This window comes from Festucalex cinctus, chromosome 3, assembly GCF_051991245.1.
Source record: "Festucalex cinctus isolate MCC-2025b chromosome 3, RoL_Fcin_1.0, whole genome shotgun sequence".
In the NCBI taxonomy this organism is placed as follows: domain Eukaryota; kingdom Metazoa; phylum Chordata; class Actinopteri; order Syngnathiformes; family Syngnathidae; genus Festucalex; species Festucalex cinctus.
The window spans coordinates 29,672,082-29,692,822 of NC_135413.1; the positions used below are offsets into that span (position 1 = coordinate 29,672,082).

The following is a 20,741-nucleotide window of genomic DNA, read 5'->3' on the forward strand; positions in this document are numbered from 1 at the left end:
TTTTTTTTTTTTTTTTATGTGTTGTACAACCGCTCTGCAGAAAATAACGCTTGCTGTATGTATTTTTGCGTGAGTCATTACTATAAATGCTTGAACTGAATTGTGATTGCTTTTCAGCCCGGAAATGAATTCTATCCTAAAGACAAGCATGGGAAGTACATCTACCACCACACAGACCTCTGTGCAACATGGGAGGTATTGCACATTTTTTTTGCCTTTTAATAATGATTGTTATGTGTGTGTGTTAATTCTTGTTTACAAAAACCCGTACCCTTTTTTTTTTTTTTTCTTCTTGTTCGGAAGTAGTCATGCTTGCTCATAATTCCTTACTCAGGCTTTAGAGGCATGTGTCGACGCAGGCCTTGTCAAGTCTCTGGGAGTGTCCAACTTTAACCGCAGACAACTTGAATTGATTCTCAACAAACCCGGCCTCAAATACAAACCTGTTTCCAACCAGGTGCCACATAAATAAGTCCCTTTTTTTCCTGTTTCATATTCATAAAGTCAGATTTTTTTTTGGGTCAATAATTCAGTATTGTGTCTTGTTGGCCAGGTGGAATGTCATCCTTACTTCACACAGCCCAAACTTCTGGACTATTGCCGGCAAAATGGCATCGTTATCGTCGGCTATTGCCCGCTCGGTTCCTCCAGGGACGCGTCCTGGTATGTGCAGAGACGTTTTATTTGGTTCGCTCATATACCGTCGCGAGAAAACGTACGGCAAAGCCGTTGGATATAATAAAATGGCTCAACCAGCTCAATAACTTCAACCAAATGTACCACTAAGCTAAAAATTTGGACCGTTTGTCTTTACAAAACCTTCAGCTATGTTTTGGGGATTTGGGAATCACAGTTTGATGTTTTCTGTTGAAGTCATCTGTAGCTTCAATCGGCAGACAAATGAACTGGTTGATGTCGATGAAACTTGGAATACATTTTTCTGTCGGTGACAGTCGTCCATCCAGGCCAGGGGTGTCCAAACTTTTTCATTTGAGGGCCACATACAGAAAATCAGAGGGACGCAAGGGCCACATATTGTTATGAAGAGAAATTGTGTTTAGTCCTAAAAATTTTACAAATAATTTAATTGTGCTTTTGCATATTTAGAAAAATGCTACAGTATATAAACTAGAGGTGTTAAAAAAAATCGATTCGGCGATATATCGCGATACTACATCGCGCGATTCTCGAATCGATTCAATAAAAAAAATATCGATTTTTTTTTTTTTTTTTTTTTTTTTTTTTTTTTTTTTTTAAGAGCTCAGAATTGTTCATTCGGTAGTCTTACCGATTCAACGTCTTATCATCATTGCCTTTTGTGTGTGTGTGTGTGTGTGTGAATCGATTTTTAAACTTCCATTTTTAATGGAAAAATATTCAACAAAATGTCTGACTTCGGGTTAGGATTCACACCTTGAGCATGGAAGAATGTTATATGAACGGACCATTAAGCCTTAATATTTTATTTTAATGCTGTTCAAACATGAAACTGATTAGCTTACTGATTAGTATTAGTATTTTCTAAATTTGAATGAAAAAAATCGCAACAATCGACTTATAAATTCGTATCGGGATTAATCGGTATCGAATCGAATCGTGACCTGTGAATCGTGATACGAATCGAATCGTCAGGTACTAGGCAATTCACACCCCTAATATAAACCAATTTATATGTAATATGGCAGTATGGTTATTATAGTTTTGCAATTTTTCATTTTAGTTTTTATTAGTTTTCAGGGTGGTTCTGTTAGTTTAGTTCTTTAAAAGAATGCTTAGTTTTAGTTTAGTTTGTTAGCATTAGTATTAGTTTGTTTGTTTTTTAAGTGTGTATTACTTGTGCGGAATATTTAAAAACTGCCATGGTAGCGACGTCATCTGAAGGTGCTTTTCTATTGGCTGCTGCTAGATGACGTCACTTCTGTGTGACATACTTTCAAAGGTCATTATTCCGGTTTATATCGAAATAAATCTACTAAAAATCACATTTAAAATCAGCATTTTCGTTTTTATTTTATTTCGGTAACAATATTGTTTTTTTTATTTTAGTTTTAGTTTTTTCATTAGTTTTAGTTAAGTAAAATAACCTTTAATGGCACCTGTGTTTTTCAACACCCTCCTTTCTTACTTTAACCATCTCCAAACATTTTTGTTTGATTTTTATTTGAACTGAGTCAAATGCCATTTTTCGCACGTTGCGGGCCACTGACAAATGGACGGCGGGCCGCAAATGCCCCCCGGGCCGTAGTTTGGACACCACTGATCCAGGCTGTGAGATAGCAAAGCATCCGCTCATCATTCGCCGGCTGTATTCTCATAAACAGGGTCAATGTCAAATCTCCTCCCATGCTGGAGGACCAGCTGCTCGTGTCCATCGGCAGGAAGTACAACAAGAGCAGCGCTCAGGTGGCTTTGCGCTTCAACGTGCAAAGAGGAGTGGTGGTCATTCCCAAGAGTTTCAACCCGCACAGGATCAAACACAACTTCCAGGTCTGTACGCGCTACGGGATGCAACGATGCCATATTATCGCCATATGAAGGCCACGATACGATCGTTATCACGATATTGTGAGGCGGTTGGGGAAACTAAAAAAAGGTCACAATATTGTAAACAAATGAGTAACAGCAATACATATAAACAACCTACTATCTCTTTTAACTCATTCACTACCGGTGACAAGTATACTCGTCAATTCTAATTTTTCAGAGTGGGGAAAGCTGGGAAGAATCTGACTGTAAATGTCAAACTTGGAAACAACTTTACTGATGCCTAACCACCGGTAGATGACATCATTGCCCCATTTTATAGGAAATAAACACAGTTTCAGAGTCCATGGGAGAAATGGCTGTATTTTGGCAAACCTACATTTTTCAACTGTCGATTATAAAAGAACGGGACAGAGCAAAAAGTATTCTATTCTATTGTGTCATTTGGTAGATTCGGCATATATATATATATATTATATATATATATATATATATATATATATATAAATAAAATTTGGAACATTTCTAAAATGGCTGGTAGTGAAAGAGTTAATATTGAGGCACTATGCTTGCACATATTTGAGTTCCTCCACGTATTGACTCGATCCACAAGCATATTACGTTCCCCTTCATCTGACCATTAGTGTGGATTTTAAACGTCGAAGGGCCAAAACATAACTTGTGAAAATGAAACTGCACTAAAAAACTAACCACTAGAGGGTGCTAGAACTGCACAAATGGAAACCAACCTGACTCTTTTTTTTTTTTTTTTAAACAGATACTCTGCTTTTTTTTTTTTTGTGACCTGACGACAATGATATCGTGGCGGTTTTAATATCGCGATATCACGATATTGCCGTTGTCGTTACATCCCTAGTACACACATCATGGCACGTCATGGCAGTAATTGAGACCGAAACATACTGCACTACTACTTGTATAAACTGTATATGTAATTGGAAGTGACAACCTGCACATTTCATCTTTTTCCTTCCAGATATTCGATTTTTCACTCACGGAAGAAGAAATGAAAGCCATTGAAGGGCTAAACAAGAACATCCGCTTTGTGGAACTGCTCATGTAAGAAACGTAGACTTTTGTAGAATAGTCTTTCATTTGTGTAAAATGACATGTTTTTTTTTTTTTTGTGTATGTGATGTCATGGCACAGGTGGAGCGACCATCCCGAGTACCCATTTCATGAGGAATACTAAATATTGTCACTTAAATAATGTGGCTCAGTCGTAATAAAACAATGGACTCCAAACAACGGTTTGTGGATATTGTCATGTGTGATGTCGTACATCTCAAATACTTGAGAGGTAAATACAGCTGTCAAAGAATTAGACAAATCAATACCTCTTTGACAATGTCACCTTTTTTTTTAATTATTATTATTATTAATTTTTTTTATAGTTCTCATGTTGGTGCTTATTGCAGATGTACCTGTTGAAGAACTTATAAGAACTACTACTTGTCTCTAGTTATCATTATTTGCAGCCGAATGTTAATTTCATTGGCTCGCACACCGACTGTGCAAATAGAACTTTACACATGAATATAATATTTTTCACGATATTAATGACCTCATCTTTGCCAGTTTAGTGATGCTTTAGAGCGGATTAACACCACCACACATTTTACATGAGAAACCCTCACGTCACATTGCTAAATATTTCATAAATAATTTATTTATTTTTTTATTTTTTTTATTTTTATTTTTTAAGAATAAAGAATTTATAATAACGTTGACATCATCTCAACTTAAAATTTGAAGTGCACAGTACGTGTGTGTGCGTGTGCAAAGACTTGTTCTGTTGAATGAATATGCATCAGGTGGATAAGCAGGTATTTACTTCTTTTTTGTATATAAATTATTCCTGCATAACGAGATCCTTATTTGAAGCCAGATCACTCGGAGCTGCGCTTGCTTTCGGTAAGTTGCTCGCTACGTTTTTATGCATATCACAAAATGGAATGCTGAAAATTAATTAAAGCAAAACAAATTAAATTTTTTGACAGTTTTTGAAGATATAACAGAGCATACTGCATGCTAGCCTAGCTTTTAAATTGAAATGTGGTGACACGAGTTGTGATCGACCTAGCAACTATGATGAAGTTTTTGACAATTTGGTGCAGTTGGCATTGAGAGCCCGGGGGACAATTTTTTTTCTTTTTTATGAAATATTACATGTTTTGCTGATTAGTTTTCTAACGCAGAAGTAAAACTCCCGGTTCAGTATAACCCCGCCTCTTCCCCGTGTGATGAGCGGCGCCATCAATTCTTCAATAAACATTTGAAACAAATCGGCTCCTTGCCGCAAGAAATCGTGGAGGAGGAAGGGAGGAAAAAAGTGAGCTGGCCTCGAACCGGGGACTTGCTGTTTACGGAGCGAGCACACTAAACACTATACTATTCGTTCAGTTGGGTTCAATAGCGCAAAAGTGTCAGCCAGTGGATTTTAAGCGCCAATTGTCATTGCGATTTGGCATAATTGATTGCTTCGATCTCTTTTGGACAGAATGTTTATTGATAAAGGCCAACAGCTCGTTTTCTCAGATTTTGAGATGCTGGTGTTTGGAGAGCAGAATGACCTTGAATTGAATTGAATTGACCTTGAGGGGGCAAAGGGAGTGGGAGGGATGGAGAGAGAGAGGGGGAGGGAGAGATGGAAAGAGAAAGGGGCAAAGAGGGAGGGAGGGATGGAGGGAGAGAGAGAGAGGGGGGAGGGAGGGAGAGAGGGGGAGAGAGAGAGAGAGAGAGAGAGAGATGAGGGGGCAAAGGGAGAGGGAGGGATGGAGAGAGAGGGGGAGAGAGGGAAAGAGAGAAAGGGGCAAAGGGAGAGAGGGAGGGAGAGGTAGAGAGAGAGACTGGGAGGAGGAGGAGGAGGGGGAGAGAGCGAGAGAGAGAGAGAGAGAGGGTGGGGGGGTGCGATCATTTAGATGGTCAAACCGGTACTGTACTCGCTTATCCCTAGTTTGTCGCACCTCTCTCTACATTGCTGCTTGATGGTTGCGCCTTTTTGACAGCATGCTTGATTTTGTTTTTGTTTTTTTATTTTATTTTTTTTAAATGCGGTTAATGGTACGCTCCTTGCAGGAGTGGGTTTTGCCACTCAGGTGATCTCAGAGCTAATGAACATCTACTACATCGTCTTGTTGGCCTGGGCCCTCTTCTACCTGTCCAACTCTTTCACCTGGGACCTGCCGTGGGCCTCGTGCAACAACACATGGAACACGGGTTCGATTCCCGTTTCGCACTTATCGAGTCAGACAACGCCAGCTGGGAATGTGCTGTCAAAAGTCATTTGAATCCCTTTTTTTTTTTTTATATATATATTCAAGGTTCCTGCGTGACGTTTCAGACGAGAAACAGTTCAGTCGTCCCCCACGCGAATGCTACTTCTTCGGTCATTGAATTCTGGGAGTAAGTCCAAGAAAAAGTATTATTTTTGTATGTTTTACAATAGTGGCTCAGCCAATGATGAGGAAAATGAAGCTTCATGAAACACTTGCGACACAGGTGCCTCATGAAGCTACATTTTCCCATCACGATGACTCACAATCTTTTTTTTTTTTTTCTTTTTTTTTTTTTTTTTTTTTTTTTTTTTTTTTTAAACAAAACAAGTACAACCTAAAAATATGTAGTAAACGGAGCACATGCTTCAGACTCAGGGTGCTGAGAATTTCCCCTGGTATCGATCACATCGGCTCGCTGAACTGGGACTTGGTCATCTGTCTGGCCGTTGCCTGGATCGTCTGCTACTTATGCATCTGGAAGGGAGTCAAGTCCACCGGCAAGGTGAGCACACACACCTGCGTTTTCTTCTTCGCAGATGTTGGTCATAACATTTTCTAATCATTTATGAACTCATTCATTCACAGGTGGTTTACTTTACCGTCACGTATGTGATGTTAGTGATCCTGTTGATCCGAGGGGTGACGCTGCCAGGGGCGTCCCAGGGGATCTACTTCTACCTCTACCCTGATGTGGGGCGGCTTTCGGACCCACAGGTTGGTGGTCCAAAGCAGTCTGTCACATCCATTTGGGTGCGTCATTCCCGAGTAGAAGACAATTTAGACATGAACGTTTATGAAAACTGAAGCATTACTGTATCGCAGACATCATTGTTTTAAGGGCTCAGCTTGCGAACGTCACGTTGACCAAACCCGCAGCTGGATGGAAAACAACAGGAGACGCTTGGAAGAGGGAAACCAAGTAATCCTTTGATTCTACGAAGTAATGTAAAGAAAGATCTTCATGTCTTCGATGCCTGCAAAAAACGCGGCGAAGACGGAAAGTTATAACAAATGAAGCTAAAGCTAACATAAGCTAGCACAAACTACAAGTGAACTAACTACACAAAAGACTGAACATAAATGTCACGTGACTTTCGCTGGCGCATGAACACGTCACGACTAGAGCTGTCAAAAGTAATCGGTTATCAAATTCATTGACAACTATTTTAATAATCGAGTGATCGTTTGGAGCTATTTTCTAATTTAAAATGGTCCAAATCCTCTGATTTCAGCAAATCAAGAGTAATTGTTCATTGATTTCACTAGTCCTTCATGGAAGAAGACTGATTATCTTTGTTTAGCCCAAATAAGACATTTGCAAACATATATTTTGATCGATTAATAATCCTTATGGCTCTTTTTGTTGCAACGTGCCTGCAGGTGTTTTTAATTTGGAATGTACAAAAAAAAAAAAGCTCAGCTTTGCAACCTTATATTTATTTTATTATTTTTTTATGATTTGAGTACTAAACAAACATACTGTCCACAGGGCGGAATGTACTTCTTCCAGCTTTTTGACTATTACGCCTCCAGCGGGATGTGCCTGCTCTTCGTGGCCATTTTCGAGACGGTTTGCATCGCGTGGGTTTACGGTGAGTGTTTTCACACATGCAATCCGAATGTATTATATTGATGCCGTTCTATTTGCACCCTTTTTTTTTCTTTAATCCCTTGGATTACAGGTGCAGACAAATTCTACGACAACATAGAGGACATGATTGGCTACCGTCCCAGCCCTCTCATCAAATACTGCTGGCTGTTTCTCACCCCACTTACCTGCTTTGTGGGTTTGACGTTTTCATGCTCAATTCAAAAACTGTTATTCTGCTGAGAGAAGAGCACCACCTAGTGGTGTAATGATGATTATTTTCTATTCTGGCTTTTCAATTTCAGGGAACATTTGCCTTTGCCTTGATCAAATACTCCCCATTAAAATACAACAAAGATTACGTGTACCCATGGTGGGGCTACGTGTTTGGCTGGATCCTCGCCCTGTCCTCCATGCTGTGCATTCCTCTTTGTGTGGCAATTAAACTCTCTTGCACCTTGGGGACATTACGACAGGTATGATACACATCACTTCATTAAAAAGACTTTTCATCAACATTTTTTGCCCGCCAAATTTTACAAGCACATGTTATGTTTGTTAATTCGACAATTAACTCATTCACTGCCATTGACGGAAAAAAGATGTCAAATGATGCATTTTTTTTGCTGGTCTGGCAATGAATGTGTTAATGTTATGAGGACGTCAACATTTTTTTTAATCCTCTGCATGCACTCATCTTTTTTTCCTAATCAATTTACTTGCGTAATTTAAAAATGGGAAAGAAAATGACCCCAATATTTAGACGTGAACAAATATTCTGAATGTCATACATAAACCTTTATTAAATGCTTTACTTTAATGCATGTAGTTGTGCTTATTGCTCAAACGCAACCTGTGCTGCCTTTTACCTGGGCACAGGTGAATTAGGCGGTCGCCTAGGTCGCCATCTAGTGGAGTGGGCGCCAAATTGCAGGGCAAATGTAAAAAAAAGATAAAACATATTTTCCCCTCAGGTTTACTAAAATGTTATTTTACATTACCTAATTTATATATATTATATTATACAGCATATATATTTTATATAATTGTTTTTTATGACTTCTAGTGCAAATAAATGACTACAATTAAAAAAGCAAAAATTTTGCTCATTTTTCGCAGATTAAAGAATCAATGCCTGTGAGTGTTGTGATATTGTCTGCGTTCAAATATCAGTTGCCTAAAGAGTCATAACATTGTAACTATTTATGCTAATTGTTTGCTCATCTATGATGTTTTCCATTATGAATTTGCATTACGCTAGTGGCGGATGGAACAGCACTTGCAGTATTTTGGGTCTTAGCGCATTTTCTTTTTCATGGTTGCTGATGTTATGCATTTTTCTCTTCTTTTTTTTTTTTTCTTTTTTTTTTAAGAGCTCAGAATTGTTCATTCGGTAGTCTTACCGATTCAACGTCTTGTCATCATTGCTCTTTTTTTTTTTTTTTTTTGTGCGTTTGCGTGCGTGCGTGCGTGCGTGCAAATACGTAGAAATTTATACTCATTCATTCACCTAAAACCTTATAAATATCCCATTACCCTTCGCCTTAACCAGGTACTTCAGAATCTTGCCAGAGTCGTGAGGTTTAAATGGTCAGGAGACCAGAGAAAAGGTCAGAAAAAAGAGAAATAAAGAGAAAAGAAAGGTAAATCAAAGTGAAATCCAGCACCGACCAAACACTTCCTGCCTTCCCCATGATTACAAAATCAAAGTCTTACGCCAACCCCGGAAGCCTCCAAATTCCAGCAAATTTGGCGAGATCTCAAGAGACCAGAGGAAAAACTAGAGAGAGGAAGAAGGGAAGGATCGATAAGGCAGAGTGAGATCCATAGAAGCCAGTACATCCAATCCATCAAAGTGAAGTCCAGCACCAACAAGACCCCTCCTACGTGGTTACAAAACCAGAGTCTTATGCCAACCCCAGAAACCTCATACTTCTAATAAATTAAGATCTCAAGTGACCAGAGGAAAAACTAAAGAGAGGAAGGAGGGAAGGATAGATAAAGCAAAGTGAGAACCACAGACACCAGCACCAACTGATTCAAGGGGCTGTGGGAGGGAGAGGCTACTTCTGTTGGGTTTCAGTAGATGCTGGTGCGACGGATCTGGCATGCATAAGGACCACCACCAAAGAAAGAAGCCGTCAACCGCGGTCCAGCAAAGCGAGCACCCCCCCCCCCAAAATCCCCAGGCCGCGGCAGCACCAAGGCCACCCCCAAGCCACCCGAGCGGACACCGGTCGGCGAGCCGACCCAGACACCCGGAACACCCCCGCCCCAGCCCCGGCCCACACCCCTGAGCCCAAGGCCGCAGAACGAGGCCCAGCGGGCCCCCACAGCGCCCCACCGGTCCCCAGCCCCCATCCCCCCACGACCCCCCCGCACCCACCCCGACCCCCAAACACACCCCGACCCCCAACACCCAACCCCCCACCCACCCATACCTCCACCCCCCCAAACAAGCCCCCCCCGATGGCCGCCAACCCCCCACGCGAACCCGGCCCCCCGCGAGCCCCCCCCCCCCGGAAACCGGCACCGGGCAGCAGCGCAGAGAGGGAAGATGTGCCCACCCCACCCCACCTCCAGCCGCGCGAGAGTAGCACAGCGGCGGGAGGGGGGAAGCAGAGGAGGAAGCGCCACTCTCCTGACTACCCCGTGCGCCGATTTAGCCAAGTGCGAACGCCGGCAGGAAAGCTCGTTTTCCGGCAGCCTCCATCAGAAGGCGCCTCCGAGGAAGGACAGCTACTCTCCCGTCCATCAAGTGGAGTCCACTTGCTAGAGACAGCTGGGTCAAAATTCAGTCTCTGACCAGATTAGATACTGCTAATTTGGTGCTCGTGCGCACTTTCTATGGTTTTCAACATGCAGTAGGATTGTATTATTAGGATTGCCAATGGCAGCGTCACATCTGGCCATTATTGAGGTTACAAAAAAAAAAAAATGTTCATCTAGTTGGATTCATTTTTTATGTAGTAAGAGTACACTTCCCTATGTATGTATTTTAGTGACAAATGGCCCATGTCATGTGTAAAAAAAAATATACTACTCAAATGTTAATTTAAATGATTGTAATATGAGCACATTCTAAATGTAAAAGTGTGTGTGACCTCTTTAATTTGAAATAAGCAGTAATTTAACAATATACAGTCTTTGTATGTGCAAAATAATGAAATAAAAAGTAACAAAAATCAATGTCAACTTTTTTTTAACATGATAAAAAAACAGGAATAGGTACTATTTTGTGGACATTGTATTCATTGTAGTTTCGGATTGGTTTTGTTCTTTGATCCGTGTTATACCGCCCCTTTGTGGCCAAAACACGGCATTGAAACATAAAATCATGATGCACAAAGTTCTATTTCGTCCCTCCCGACCGCCAGGTGAGGTCGTTCGGGACTCATAGAACCGTAGTTACAATCGTCACTTTCGTTTTAAATTTGTTTCATTCTATTTAAGTTACTACTGTGTTTTCTAGACTGCCATTTACCTTATTTTATTTGTCGCTGACGGGTCTATGCAAGATTTATTCGGCAGGGGTCGCTGTGGCCACAATGATGAATGGCTCCGTGTTTACGGAAGTGGGAGTGACGTGTCACCAGCAGAGCGCCGAGGCATTGTGGGTAAAGAAGCCAAGCTAACGGCGGCCGATGCCACCACTTAACGTAGCCCTCTCGAACGCGATTTGACAAGTACAGTCGATGAATGAGGAGACATTGAAAAGGGCGCCATGTCATTTTAGCACGTTGAATGTCCGCGGCGTTTGATGAAAGCGGACTTATGTCGGCGTCGTCGTTGCTCTCCGGCGCTCCAAGCGAACGAGACGGGGGCTCCCGTGTGGATGGACCGCGGCGTTTCCGTGCTCTTTTCCAGGGGAGGCAAATAAGAAAAAGTCGCTGCGGATTATCAACCAGGGAGGCAGTCAGGGAGTGAATGGGTGGCGGCGGTGACACCGACGACGTCCGCGCTGCCGTGCTCCGCGTCGCCTGACTGTTATTTATTTATTTATTTTTCACTCCCCTCTTCCGTTCGTCGAAGATTCTCCTTGGGCTCAAAGATGTCGACCAGCAGTCCCGAGGCGGTGAAGAAGCTGCTGGAGAACATGCAGACCGACCTGCGCTCGCTCTCCATGGAGTGCAAGAAGAAATTCCCCCCAGTTAAAGAGGTCAGTCTACGAGCTATCTTAGCATAGCATACGCCTCTATTTTTATTTTATTTTCTGTTGTTCCCACATGTGTAATTTAACCACCACCACAAGCGGGCCTCCTTCTGGACGGGCTCGTGAAAAAGTTCGGCCCATAGTCCTTAATGAATAAGCTGCTTGTTGACACAAGTGGGCTCCATGCCACGTCACACAGCGGACACAACATTAGGAACATTGGGTCAGGGGCGGTCCTCTCAAACTTTTTTTCATTTTTCATCCACACATAGTATCCCATGTCAGTTTTGACCAATAGTCTGTATGAAATTATACATTATGGATCTTTCCAAAAGTCTGTCTGACAATAATTGGATGATTTATTCATTCACTGACATGCTTAAAGCATAAAAAAAAAAAAAATGTGTTAATAAATGTTTTACGGAGCCCCTAAAGTGACATGGGAGAAGAAAAAAAAAATTCAATGTTTCTCGTCCGGACGAGAAACTTTCTCGTCCGGACAAGAAACATCACATGCGAGCGGGAACTAGGAGAGCTAGCTTGTGGCGGCGGACGATAGACCACTGTTCAACTTGCTTTCAATTAGTTTTAAATGTCTCTCAGACACAACATAATGGTGCCGACTTGCAAGTAATGCAGCAATGTCCTTATAATAAAGTCCCAGGTGAAAATAGAACCTGACTAGGTCCTGTGCTATCATTTTCACACATGAACACAAACTGAAATGTAGTTAGTATAAGGTCTCCCACGCGAGTATGCTGGTTTCTCGTCCGGACGAGAAACATTTAAATGTTTTTTGTTTTTTTTTCCCATGTCACTTTAGGGGCTCCGTAATGTTTCCATTCTGGAGTAATCAACAGACGAACATGGGTTGGTTTCACCAAAAACACCGCTTTCTCTCCCATAGGTTAAGAAAACAAGCTTTTAGTGCAAAAACATGACAAAAAAAGCTCCTAAAGGCCTTCAAAACAATAATTTACAATCAAGAAATGCACAGTGAGCTAGATGCTGTCATACCGCTTGGCTCGGGTTTCATCCCAATGGCTTTTTTTGCATGCCGTTTCTCATTTACTCCATGCTCCATGAACCGCGTCATTTCTTACGATCATGCCAACACGTGCTTTAAAGCGGTGGCGAAATAAAGCTGAACCAGAGAAGTATTCAAGGTCCATAATTGGCTTGCTCGTGGTTCAAAGCTACATGGTGCTTCATTTGCTTGAAGGCGCCATGAAGTGGTCATGAAGACTAAACAGTATGTAAATAGAATGAAATAACATTGCAGGCTACGCGGTGACAACATGATCATAACTAGCATTATTTGCAGTTTCAGCAGCAGGTGTGTAGTGCAAATGTGGAATAAATGAGAAAAGAAACATAATGGAAATAGGTTCAGTTGTCACGTACGTTTTGAGTGTCAATGATTTTGTGTCTTGTGCATGGCTGGTGACCGATTCGGGGTATATACCACGCGTCTCAGCCAAAAGAAGCTCCAGGCTCACCCGTGACCATAATGAGAACAAGCACGATACAAAAAAATTGATGAATGGATGATTTTATGAACACTGTATGTGAAAGATGAGTGTTGTAATTTGTTTTCAAATAATTTTGTGCAAGACAAAAAAATAATAATAATAATCCAGACAACTTCTTCATTCATCACGAGATGTATGGCGATGTATAGGTAAAAAGTTAAAACGGTATTGTTTCGGAACAAAAAAATTATTATGTTGACAAAATGTTGTTTTGACTTGTAAATGTTTCCAAATTGTCCTTTTTGTGTGGTATTTTCTGTTCTGTTGTGCCATTCCTCCTCCCACAGTGTGTGTTGTTGCTGCTATTGTTGTGTGAGTCACTCCGCAGACAATCCAGCCTTTATGAATTTGCAAAAAAGGCCCTCCAACAAACACAAATCCTTTTTTATCATTCGTTGCTCTGCTTGCATCACTCCACAAGGCTGCTTGGAAGATTATTTATACTTTGAGGGTCTCCGCCCAGCTTTGGTCCAATCTTTTTTTTCATACTCATTATATGAAGTACAGTATGAAAAACATTTCACACATTTTGTTAAAATGTGAAATGGATATAAAGAAATCCTAGTGGTCAATTTGGGGAACAGCATTTCTTTTAAATTGGAATGAATTTTATTGTCATTTTTACTTCCACATATCTTTTTACATGTACATTTCTCTTTGCTGCTGTGTGCGTGAAGGTGGGAGCTGCATACACGTCCGTCCATATGTCAACAATTTCAACGACGTTTACGTGGTCCTGTCAAGTACGACTACATTGCATCATCCTGGCATGGAGTATAGTATTTGATCCCTCTTATAGCTAAAACAAACTACTTGAAGTGCCCTTCAGTGTCATACGCCACTGTTCCAGTGGGTAAAAATAACAAGGCTTGTCATAGTTCCAAGATTTTGCTGAGTTTAGAGACTTGCATCAGTGCCGACGTGGAGCTTCGCCCGGCTTGCTTGTCAAATAGACGAGCAGGCAGGAATCACTTCTGCTTTTTTTTTTTAATTCTTCCCCAAATGCGCTCGCATTGTTATGAGTAAACAGAGGACTCTTCAACATCCTTGTAGCTTTCTCCACAAACGAGTTTTAACCTTCTCTTATGTGACACTCGCCGCAAAGTAAAAGTGGTTAAAAAGGCAGCTGGGCAAGGTTGTCGACATGGTTACTTTGTGGCACTGAGAGGAAAAGTTTTAAACAGCACTTTTGCTGACCAAGTAGTGAGTGTTGGGATCCAAAAAGTTTTCCACTAGGCAGCCGTGAAAAAGAAAAACGTATTTTTTTATTTTTTATTTTTTTTAGGTCAGAATTGTTCATTCGGCAGTCTTAGAGTCAACATGTCGTCACTGCACAAAAAGAAACGACTCTTTCCACTGCTTGATAATCTGCTTGCCTCACACTCAGACTGTCTGACCCTCGCTTGTCTTAGTGTCTTCACGGTATAGTTGAGTCAAACGCTACATGCTTTTTTGCCATCCAACACTTATGGCACTTTTGATAAGATGAAATGTAATGAAATTTGCCTCAAGGTTTGTTGTTTTCCGAGGCGCATGTCCAACTCCAAATGATCCCACTAAAGAAGGGTTCACTATAGCAGCCTCTGCCTTTCTTTTTATTGCACTTGAAACCAATTGCTTTCTTTCTCTCTTCCCTTCAGGCGGCCGAGTCTGGCATTGTGAAGATTAAGACAATTGCAGCAAGGAATACCGACATACTGGCTGGTGAGTAAATGCGGTCAAATCTGCTCACTATTGCTCGCTGGACCCCGCTCACTTTTTGAAGCCTTACACAGTGCCAAGTTTTGACATCTTAACCGATCTCCAACACGTTTACTGCCATCTGTATTCAAAACAGTTAGCTCATATTGTCAGGCATCTTAAAGCATTTTCCCTGATCTTACAAGACCCACAGAACAAAGCGTTCTGTGGCGCTAAGTCAAGTGTACACTGTTCTTTCATCAGAAAAAAAAAATGCTTCTAGCTTTTCGTTCTTTAGTAATCAGATGTTAGACATTGGTTGGTTTCACACTAGAGCTGACAAAATTAATCGACTATTTTAACTCATTTGCTCCCAAAAACGTATAAATACGTTCTATTTTAAATGTTTTAAGTGTCCCAAAGGCGTATTGTTTTTTTTCTTATGCTAGACAGAAGGCTTTGATGCAGCCTCTCAACTGCAAAGTACGGGTTGAAGAAATGTTACTTATTACACAAACGGCCAGCAGGTGGCAGCAGAGCCAAGGAGATCAACCAGGGCCATGTTGAAAAAAAAACCTCATTTACTCGCGCCTCTAGAAAAATTCCGGTTAACATATTTCGCACCAAAGGATCATCAGTCAGGATGAAAACGCACAAATTCGCCAACTTGTTGATATCTGCGTACTCTGTTGAGATCCTCCTGCGAGCAGGCCTCTTTGATCAAAGCAAATCTCGCCTCCTGGAAGCAAATAGAGCAGAACACGTGAAGGGAGGTTCTTTGTTGTGACATTTCAAGCGCAAGGGTCTGCCTCTGACTTAAGATGTGAGGCGCTTTGAACGTCACAGCTAATTCTGGTCTCCCCGGTAGAACTTTTTAATCTCGCAACAAGTTGCGGTCCCCTCTGTGTCATAAAAATTGACCCCGCATAATCGCACATTCACCGACTGTTTTTTGTTTTTTTCCTGATGAATTTTAACCCCATCAATTCATTGAAGAATGTGATTTGTGAAACATCACAAGATGGCGCCAAAGTCATGGCTGATGGGAAACTAGTAAAATTATGTGTATCACATATTTATTTTTTTTTTTTACATGAATTCATCAATTACTTTTTTCACTATTCTTAGCATTGCTGTAATGATAATACTCCCAAATATGACAATTTAAACGCATGCTTTCTTCTCCCGCAGCTCTCAAAGAGAATAGCTCCGAAGTCGTGCAGCCTTTCCTGATGGGCTGCGGCACCAAAGAGCCCAAAATCACTCAACTGTGTCTGGCTGCCATCCAGAGGCTCATGTCCCACGAGGTGGTCTCTGAGGTGCGGTTGGGGGGGCGAGGGGGTTGGCTAGGGGACTGTGTTAATGCAAATACATACAGCACACCAAGGCTAATGCCCGGGGTCACGAAGGCCATAAAGTCGATCTGGCCGAAGGACATTCTGTCATGACTTATTTGTGTCATACGGAATCGCCCGAGGTCAAACACACACACACACAAAGCTCTTGTTGTTGCAGGTGTTTCTAATGTTGTGGCTGGTGAGTGTATGAGTGCCCTTCCTGATTTCTAATTTTGTATGTATGTATAGATTTTTTACACTTAATATTTCAGATAATCAAATTAATTGGAGTTAACTTTTTTTTTTTTTTTTTTTTTTTTTTTGTCCCTCCAAAACCTTAATTGTTTATTTTTAGACATTCAGACGTTGACTTGCTGGTGCATCATTTTGAAAGTATAGATGTAACGACATCCAATCATCACGATACGTACAATATTATCATGATATGAAGGTCTAGATATGATCATTATCAGGATATTTTGGGGAGGTTGGTGATATGAAAAAGCTCACAATATTGTAAAAAAAAAAAAGAGCTCAAACAAAAAAACATTGTGCTTTTGTATATTACAGCAATATATATAAACTACAATTTTTAATAACACTTAAAGGGTTACATACTTATTTAGCCATTTTTGGCAGTCAAACGTTAATATTTTGTCTGTAATTAATTTGATACTTTCATTATTTTTCATGTGCAAATAGGACCTTTAAAAACACATTTTGCAACTTGCTGTCGACTGAAAATGACATCACAAGGGCTCAGGTATCCAATCACAGCTCAGCTTGTGAATGTCACATGACCAAACCTAGAAAACAGCTGAGCTGTGATTGGTTACTTGTGATGTCATTTTAAGTCGACATCAAGTTGCAAAATGTATTTTTAAAGGTAGTATTTGTACGTGAAAAATATTGAACGTATCAAATTAATAAATACAAATATGAACTTTTTATTGCTATGATGGGCTAAATAAGTGACTTATCGCTTTTAATATTGAGGCACTTACTTGCTAATGCACGTACACATTGAGTTCCTCCACATATTGACTTTCCCTTCATCTGACCATTAATGTAATTTTAAACATAGAAGGGCCAAAACATGCCTTGTGAAAATTAAACTGCACAAAAAAAGTAGCCACCAGAGGGTGCTAGAACTTTTTTTTTTTTTTAAACAGATGTGCTGCTTTTAATATCGTGACATGACGACAACGGCATATTGTGGCAGTTTTAATATCGCGATATCACGATATTGACGTTATCGTTACATCCCTATTTGCATTTTTTTTATTTTTTTTATTTGGGTTCATCTTTGTGAGCTTTTCAACAAGTGTGATAAATGTGCAAAATCAGGAAGGACACAAATACTTCAACATGTACGGATCCGCTTGCCATTGTAGATCTTGTCATCAACGTTGAACTAACTACAAGGTTAAAAAAAAAAAAAACAATCACGGCGGCGGCCGTCAAAAAGCAACAGCTGGCGACTCTTGAGGTATTGCGTAAACAGCTGTGACACCCATGAAGGCACAATCGGTGTCACAAGTGTCAACATCACTTCAATTGGCATTGAAATGTCCCGTTACTGATGTTTTTCTTTGACCCTGAAGCAAGCCGCATCATCTGGTCCTTTTTGTCCGCGTTATGACCCAAAAAAGAAAAACACAGCAAACATTTTGGTGGCATTTGTCGTTGCAGGCGGCGGCGGGCAACATCATCAACATGCTGTGGCAGCTGATGGAGAACGGTTTGGAGGAGCTGAAGCTTCTGCAGACGGTGCTGGTACTGCTGACCACCAACACGGTGGTCCACGACGAAGTACTTTCCAAGGTAGACACGCACTCCGGTCCGATGGAACCTCCAAAGGTCAAAGTTGACGCTATAGAAGACAAAAACGTTCTCGGGACATTCATACACAAGCTGCCACAACTGGCACCCACGTCACTTACCAGTTCAGGCTTTCGACTTAAAATCACAGATACTACAGTTAAACGGAAGGGTGCACATGATTGTGCTTAATTATAAATACTATGTTAAAATTATTTTCTTTTTTTTCCTGACTACTTGATTAATCAGCGAGATAGAAATAATCTCTTCCAGTGTCAAACTGTCACCATTATAAAACTGTTACTAGGTACAGCATAGTGATTGATTTAAAAAGAATTGTAATATTTATAGTTATTTACTTTTTTTTTTTTTTACAATAAACATATTTAATGGTAAAAAAAATGATAAATGTACTGTATATGTCAAATTCATTTTACTATTTTTTTTTATTTTATAAGTTACAATATTACAACGTTTAGAAGTTATTTAATTACTTTAATAAATGAAAATAAGTTGGAAAAAAAATGAATAAACCAGTTTTAGGAAACAAATGTTTGAATTAATTCAATCAATAAAATTCTTTAATTTGTTCAAATAATTCATGCTTCAAAATGTTTAGTGTAATTAAACTACTTTTTAACCAATTATTTAAAGGGATACTTTACTTATTTAGCAATTTTTGGCAGTCAAACGTTAATATTTTTCTCTATAATAAATTTGATATTTTCATTATTTTTCATGTACAATTAGTACCTTTTTAAAAACACATTTTGCAACCCGCTGTCAACTGAAAATGACATCACAATGTGCTCAGGGCTCAGGAAACCAATCACAGCTCAGCTTGTGAATGTCACATGACCAAACCTAGAAAAGAGGTAATTGGTTATTACCTGAGCATTGAGCACGTTATGTAATTTTCAGTCAACAAGTGGCAAAATAGTTTTTCAAAAGTATTATTTGTACGTGAAAAATAATGAAAGTATCAAATTAATTAGAGACAAAATATTAACTTTTTATTGCTATAATGGGCTAAATAAGTGAAGTATTCCTTTAATATACTATAATTATTAATTATAAAAGTATTTATTTTACCCTTTAATTTGCTATTTATATTTCCACAGCTACAATAAACCATTTAATGAGATAAATGAATAAATACATTTTAGCCAACCAATTTTAGGGAGGAAAAAAAAACCAGCAAAATTATACAATAAATATTTCATAGTTTTGAATATGTCAATATTTGGAGTGTTGGATTATAAAATGGTCAGCCACATCCGGCATAGTTTAGGTTGGACTGAAGTCTCGCACGGTGCAACAAAAATGATTGAACACGTTGGACTTTCGAGGTTCCACTGTAATAGACAGCAAATGCCGTTTCCTCTTTACACAAACGTGACATGAAATCAATATTTGCATGCTGCTTGTCGTGGCGTGTGCTCGTCCAGGCCATCGTGCTGTGTTTCCGCCTGCACTTCACCAAGGACAACATCACAAACAACACGGCGGCCGCCACCGTCCGGCAGGTGGTCACCGTGGTCTTCGAGAGGATGGTGGCCGAGGACGAGCGTTTCAAAGGTCACAAATCGACGGCGAAACGCTGTTTCGTTGTTGACTTTTTTTGTTTTGTTTTCTTTCTTGGTTGAATGCTACATTGTCACGACTCGTGTATTTATTCATTTTCCGTCCCAGGTATCGTGGAGCAGCCGCCTCCTGTCCATGGCAATACCAACAGGCGGTCTGTCACCACCCTGAGGCCCAGTGCTAAAGACGCATACATGCTCTTCCAGGTATGTCCACATGAGGGCGGCAGCTTCCCTTCACAGCTGTATGCACTTTTGACATCCCTCGATTGCTCTTCATCTTGTCTATCTATGTTCATATTTGTACGTTACCCCACAGCCATTGTTTTAATTGCTACAAAGAAGAGGAAGAAGTACATTGCAGGGCTTTAGAAATTTTTTTATTTTTTTTAAAACTTACTAGCAGCACAGCAGGGTTATTATGGTTTTGGTATTTTTCATTTTAGTTAGTTTTGATTTCGTTTTGAGTTTTGTTTATTAAATTTAGTTACTTTTAATTAGTTTTCTGGGTGGTTCTGTTAGTTTTTATTAGTTTAGTTATTTAATAAATGCTTAGTTTTTGTTAGTTTTGGTATTAGTTTTAGTTTAGTTTTGGTTTTTTTTTTTGGTTTTGTTGTTGTTGTTTTTTTTAAGTGTATTACTTGTACGCAACATTTAAAAAAAAAAAAAAAAAAACACCATGCAAGTGACGTCATCTGAAGGTGCTTTTCTGTTGGCTGCTGCTAGAAGATGTCACTTCTGTGTGACACACCTTCAAATGTCTTTATTCCGGTTAATATCAAAATAAATCTACTTAATACCACATTTAAAATCATCCCCAAAGGCCCATGCATTAATTACTAAAGACTAAAACGAAGGACCTTGTTGCTATATTTATATTTAGTTTTGTAAGCGTAAAATTTAGTTTTTGGTTTTTAAAAACATCTTTGTTTTTATTTTGTTAACGAAATTGTTTTTTTGAATTTTAGTTTTAGTTTTTCCATTAGTTTTTTATGGGCGCACAAGTAGAAACTTTCAGGGAGCCAAAACACAAATTTGACTTGCACACTAAATATTCACATTTCCTTATTTTCAGTATTTTGTTGATTGTTGGGGTAGAGCAGAAGTTTGTCAAAAAATAAAAAGAAATCAGTAAATTTAACACATATGCAAGTAGATGAAATTTAATAATGCCATGGCACTTGTATTTCAAGGTACGTAGTTATAGTTGGTCATCCAGGCGGCTCACTCGACAAACATTGTCGGCCCCACAAAACACGCTCAT

The 20,741-nt window shown here is 39.9% G+C and overlaps 2 protein-coding genes across 10 annotated transcripts in view; both read left to right on the forward strand.

Annotated features, from left to right (window-relative positions):
• Positions 1–3,807, forward strand: part of LOC144016380 (aldo-keto reductase family 1 member D1-like) — a 111,452-nt gene extending 107,645 nt beyond the window's left edge. For all 8 annotated transcript variants that reach the window (XM_077517443.1, XM_077517442.1, XM_077517441.1 and 5 more), the window contains 6 exons: positions 118–195; positions 335–457; positions 554–663; positions 2,322–2,487; positions 3,482–3,564; positions 3,655–3,807. In XM_077517443.1, coding sequence (XP_077373569.1) covers positions 118–195; positions 335–457; positions 554–663; positions 2,322–2,487; positions 3,482–3,564; positions 3,655–3,697 — 603 coding nt within the window. In that variant the 3' untranslated portion in view covers positions 3,698–3,807. The remainder of the gene's footprint in view (positions 1–117; positions 196–334; positions 458–553; positions 664–2,321; positions 2,488–3,481; positions 3,565–3,654) is intronic.
• Positions 3,808–7,709: 3,902 nt separating this feature from the next.
• Positions 7,710–20,741, forward strand: part of mon2 (MON2 homolog, regulator of endosome-to-Golgi trafficking) — a 39,008-nt gene continuing 25,976 nt past the window's right edge. Inside the window, exons 1-7 of one of the 2 annotated variants that reach the window (XM_077517434.1) lie at positions 7,710–7,847; positions 11,404–11,530; positions 14,697–14,760; positions 15,928–16,055; positions 17,766–17,897; positions 19,343–19,472; positions 19,587–19,684. In XM_077517434.1, coding sequence (XP_077373560.1) covers positions 11,423–11,530; positions 14,697–14,760; positions 15,928–16,055; positions 17,766–17,897; positions 19,343–19,472; positions 19,587–19,684 — 660 coding nt within the window. In that variant the 5' untranslated portion in view covers positions 7,710–7,847; positions 11,404–11,422. Of the gene's footprint in view, positions 7,848–10,955; positions 11,531–14,696; positions 14,761–15,927; positions 16,056–17,765; positions 17,898–19,342; positions 19,473–19,586; positions 19,685–20,741 lie in introns of those variants that run through there. The other variant, XM_077517435.1, reaches the window with a different exon arrangement.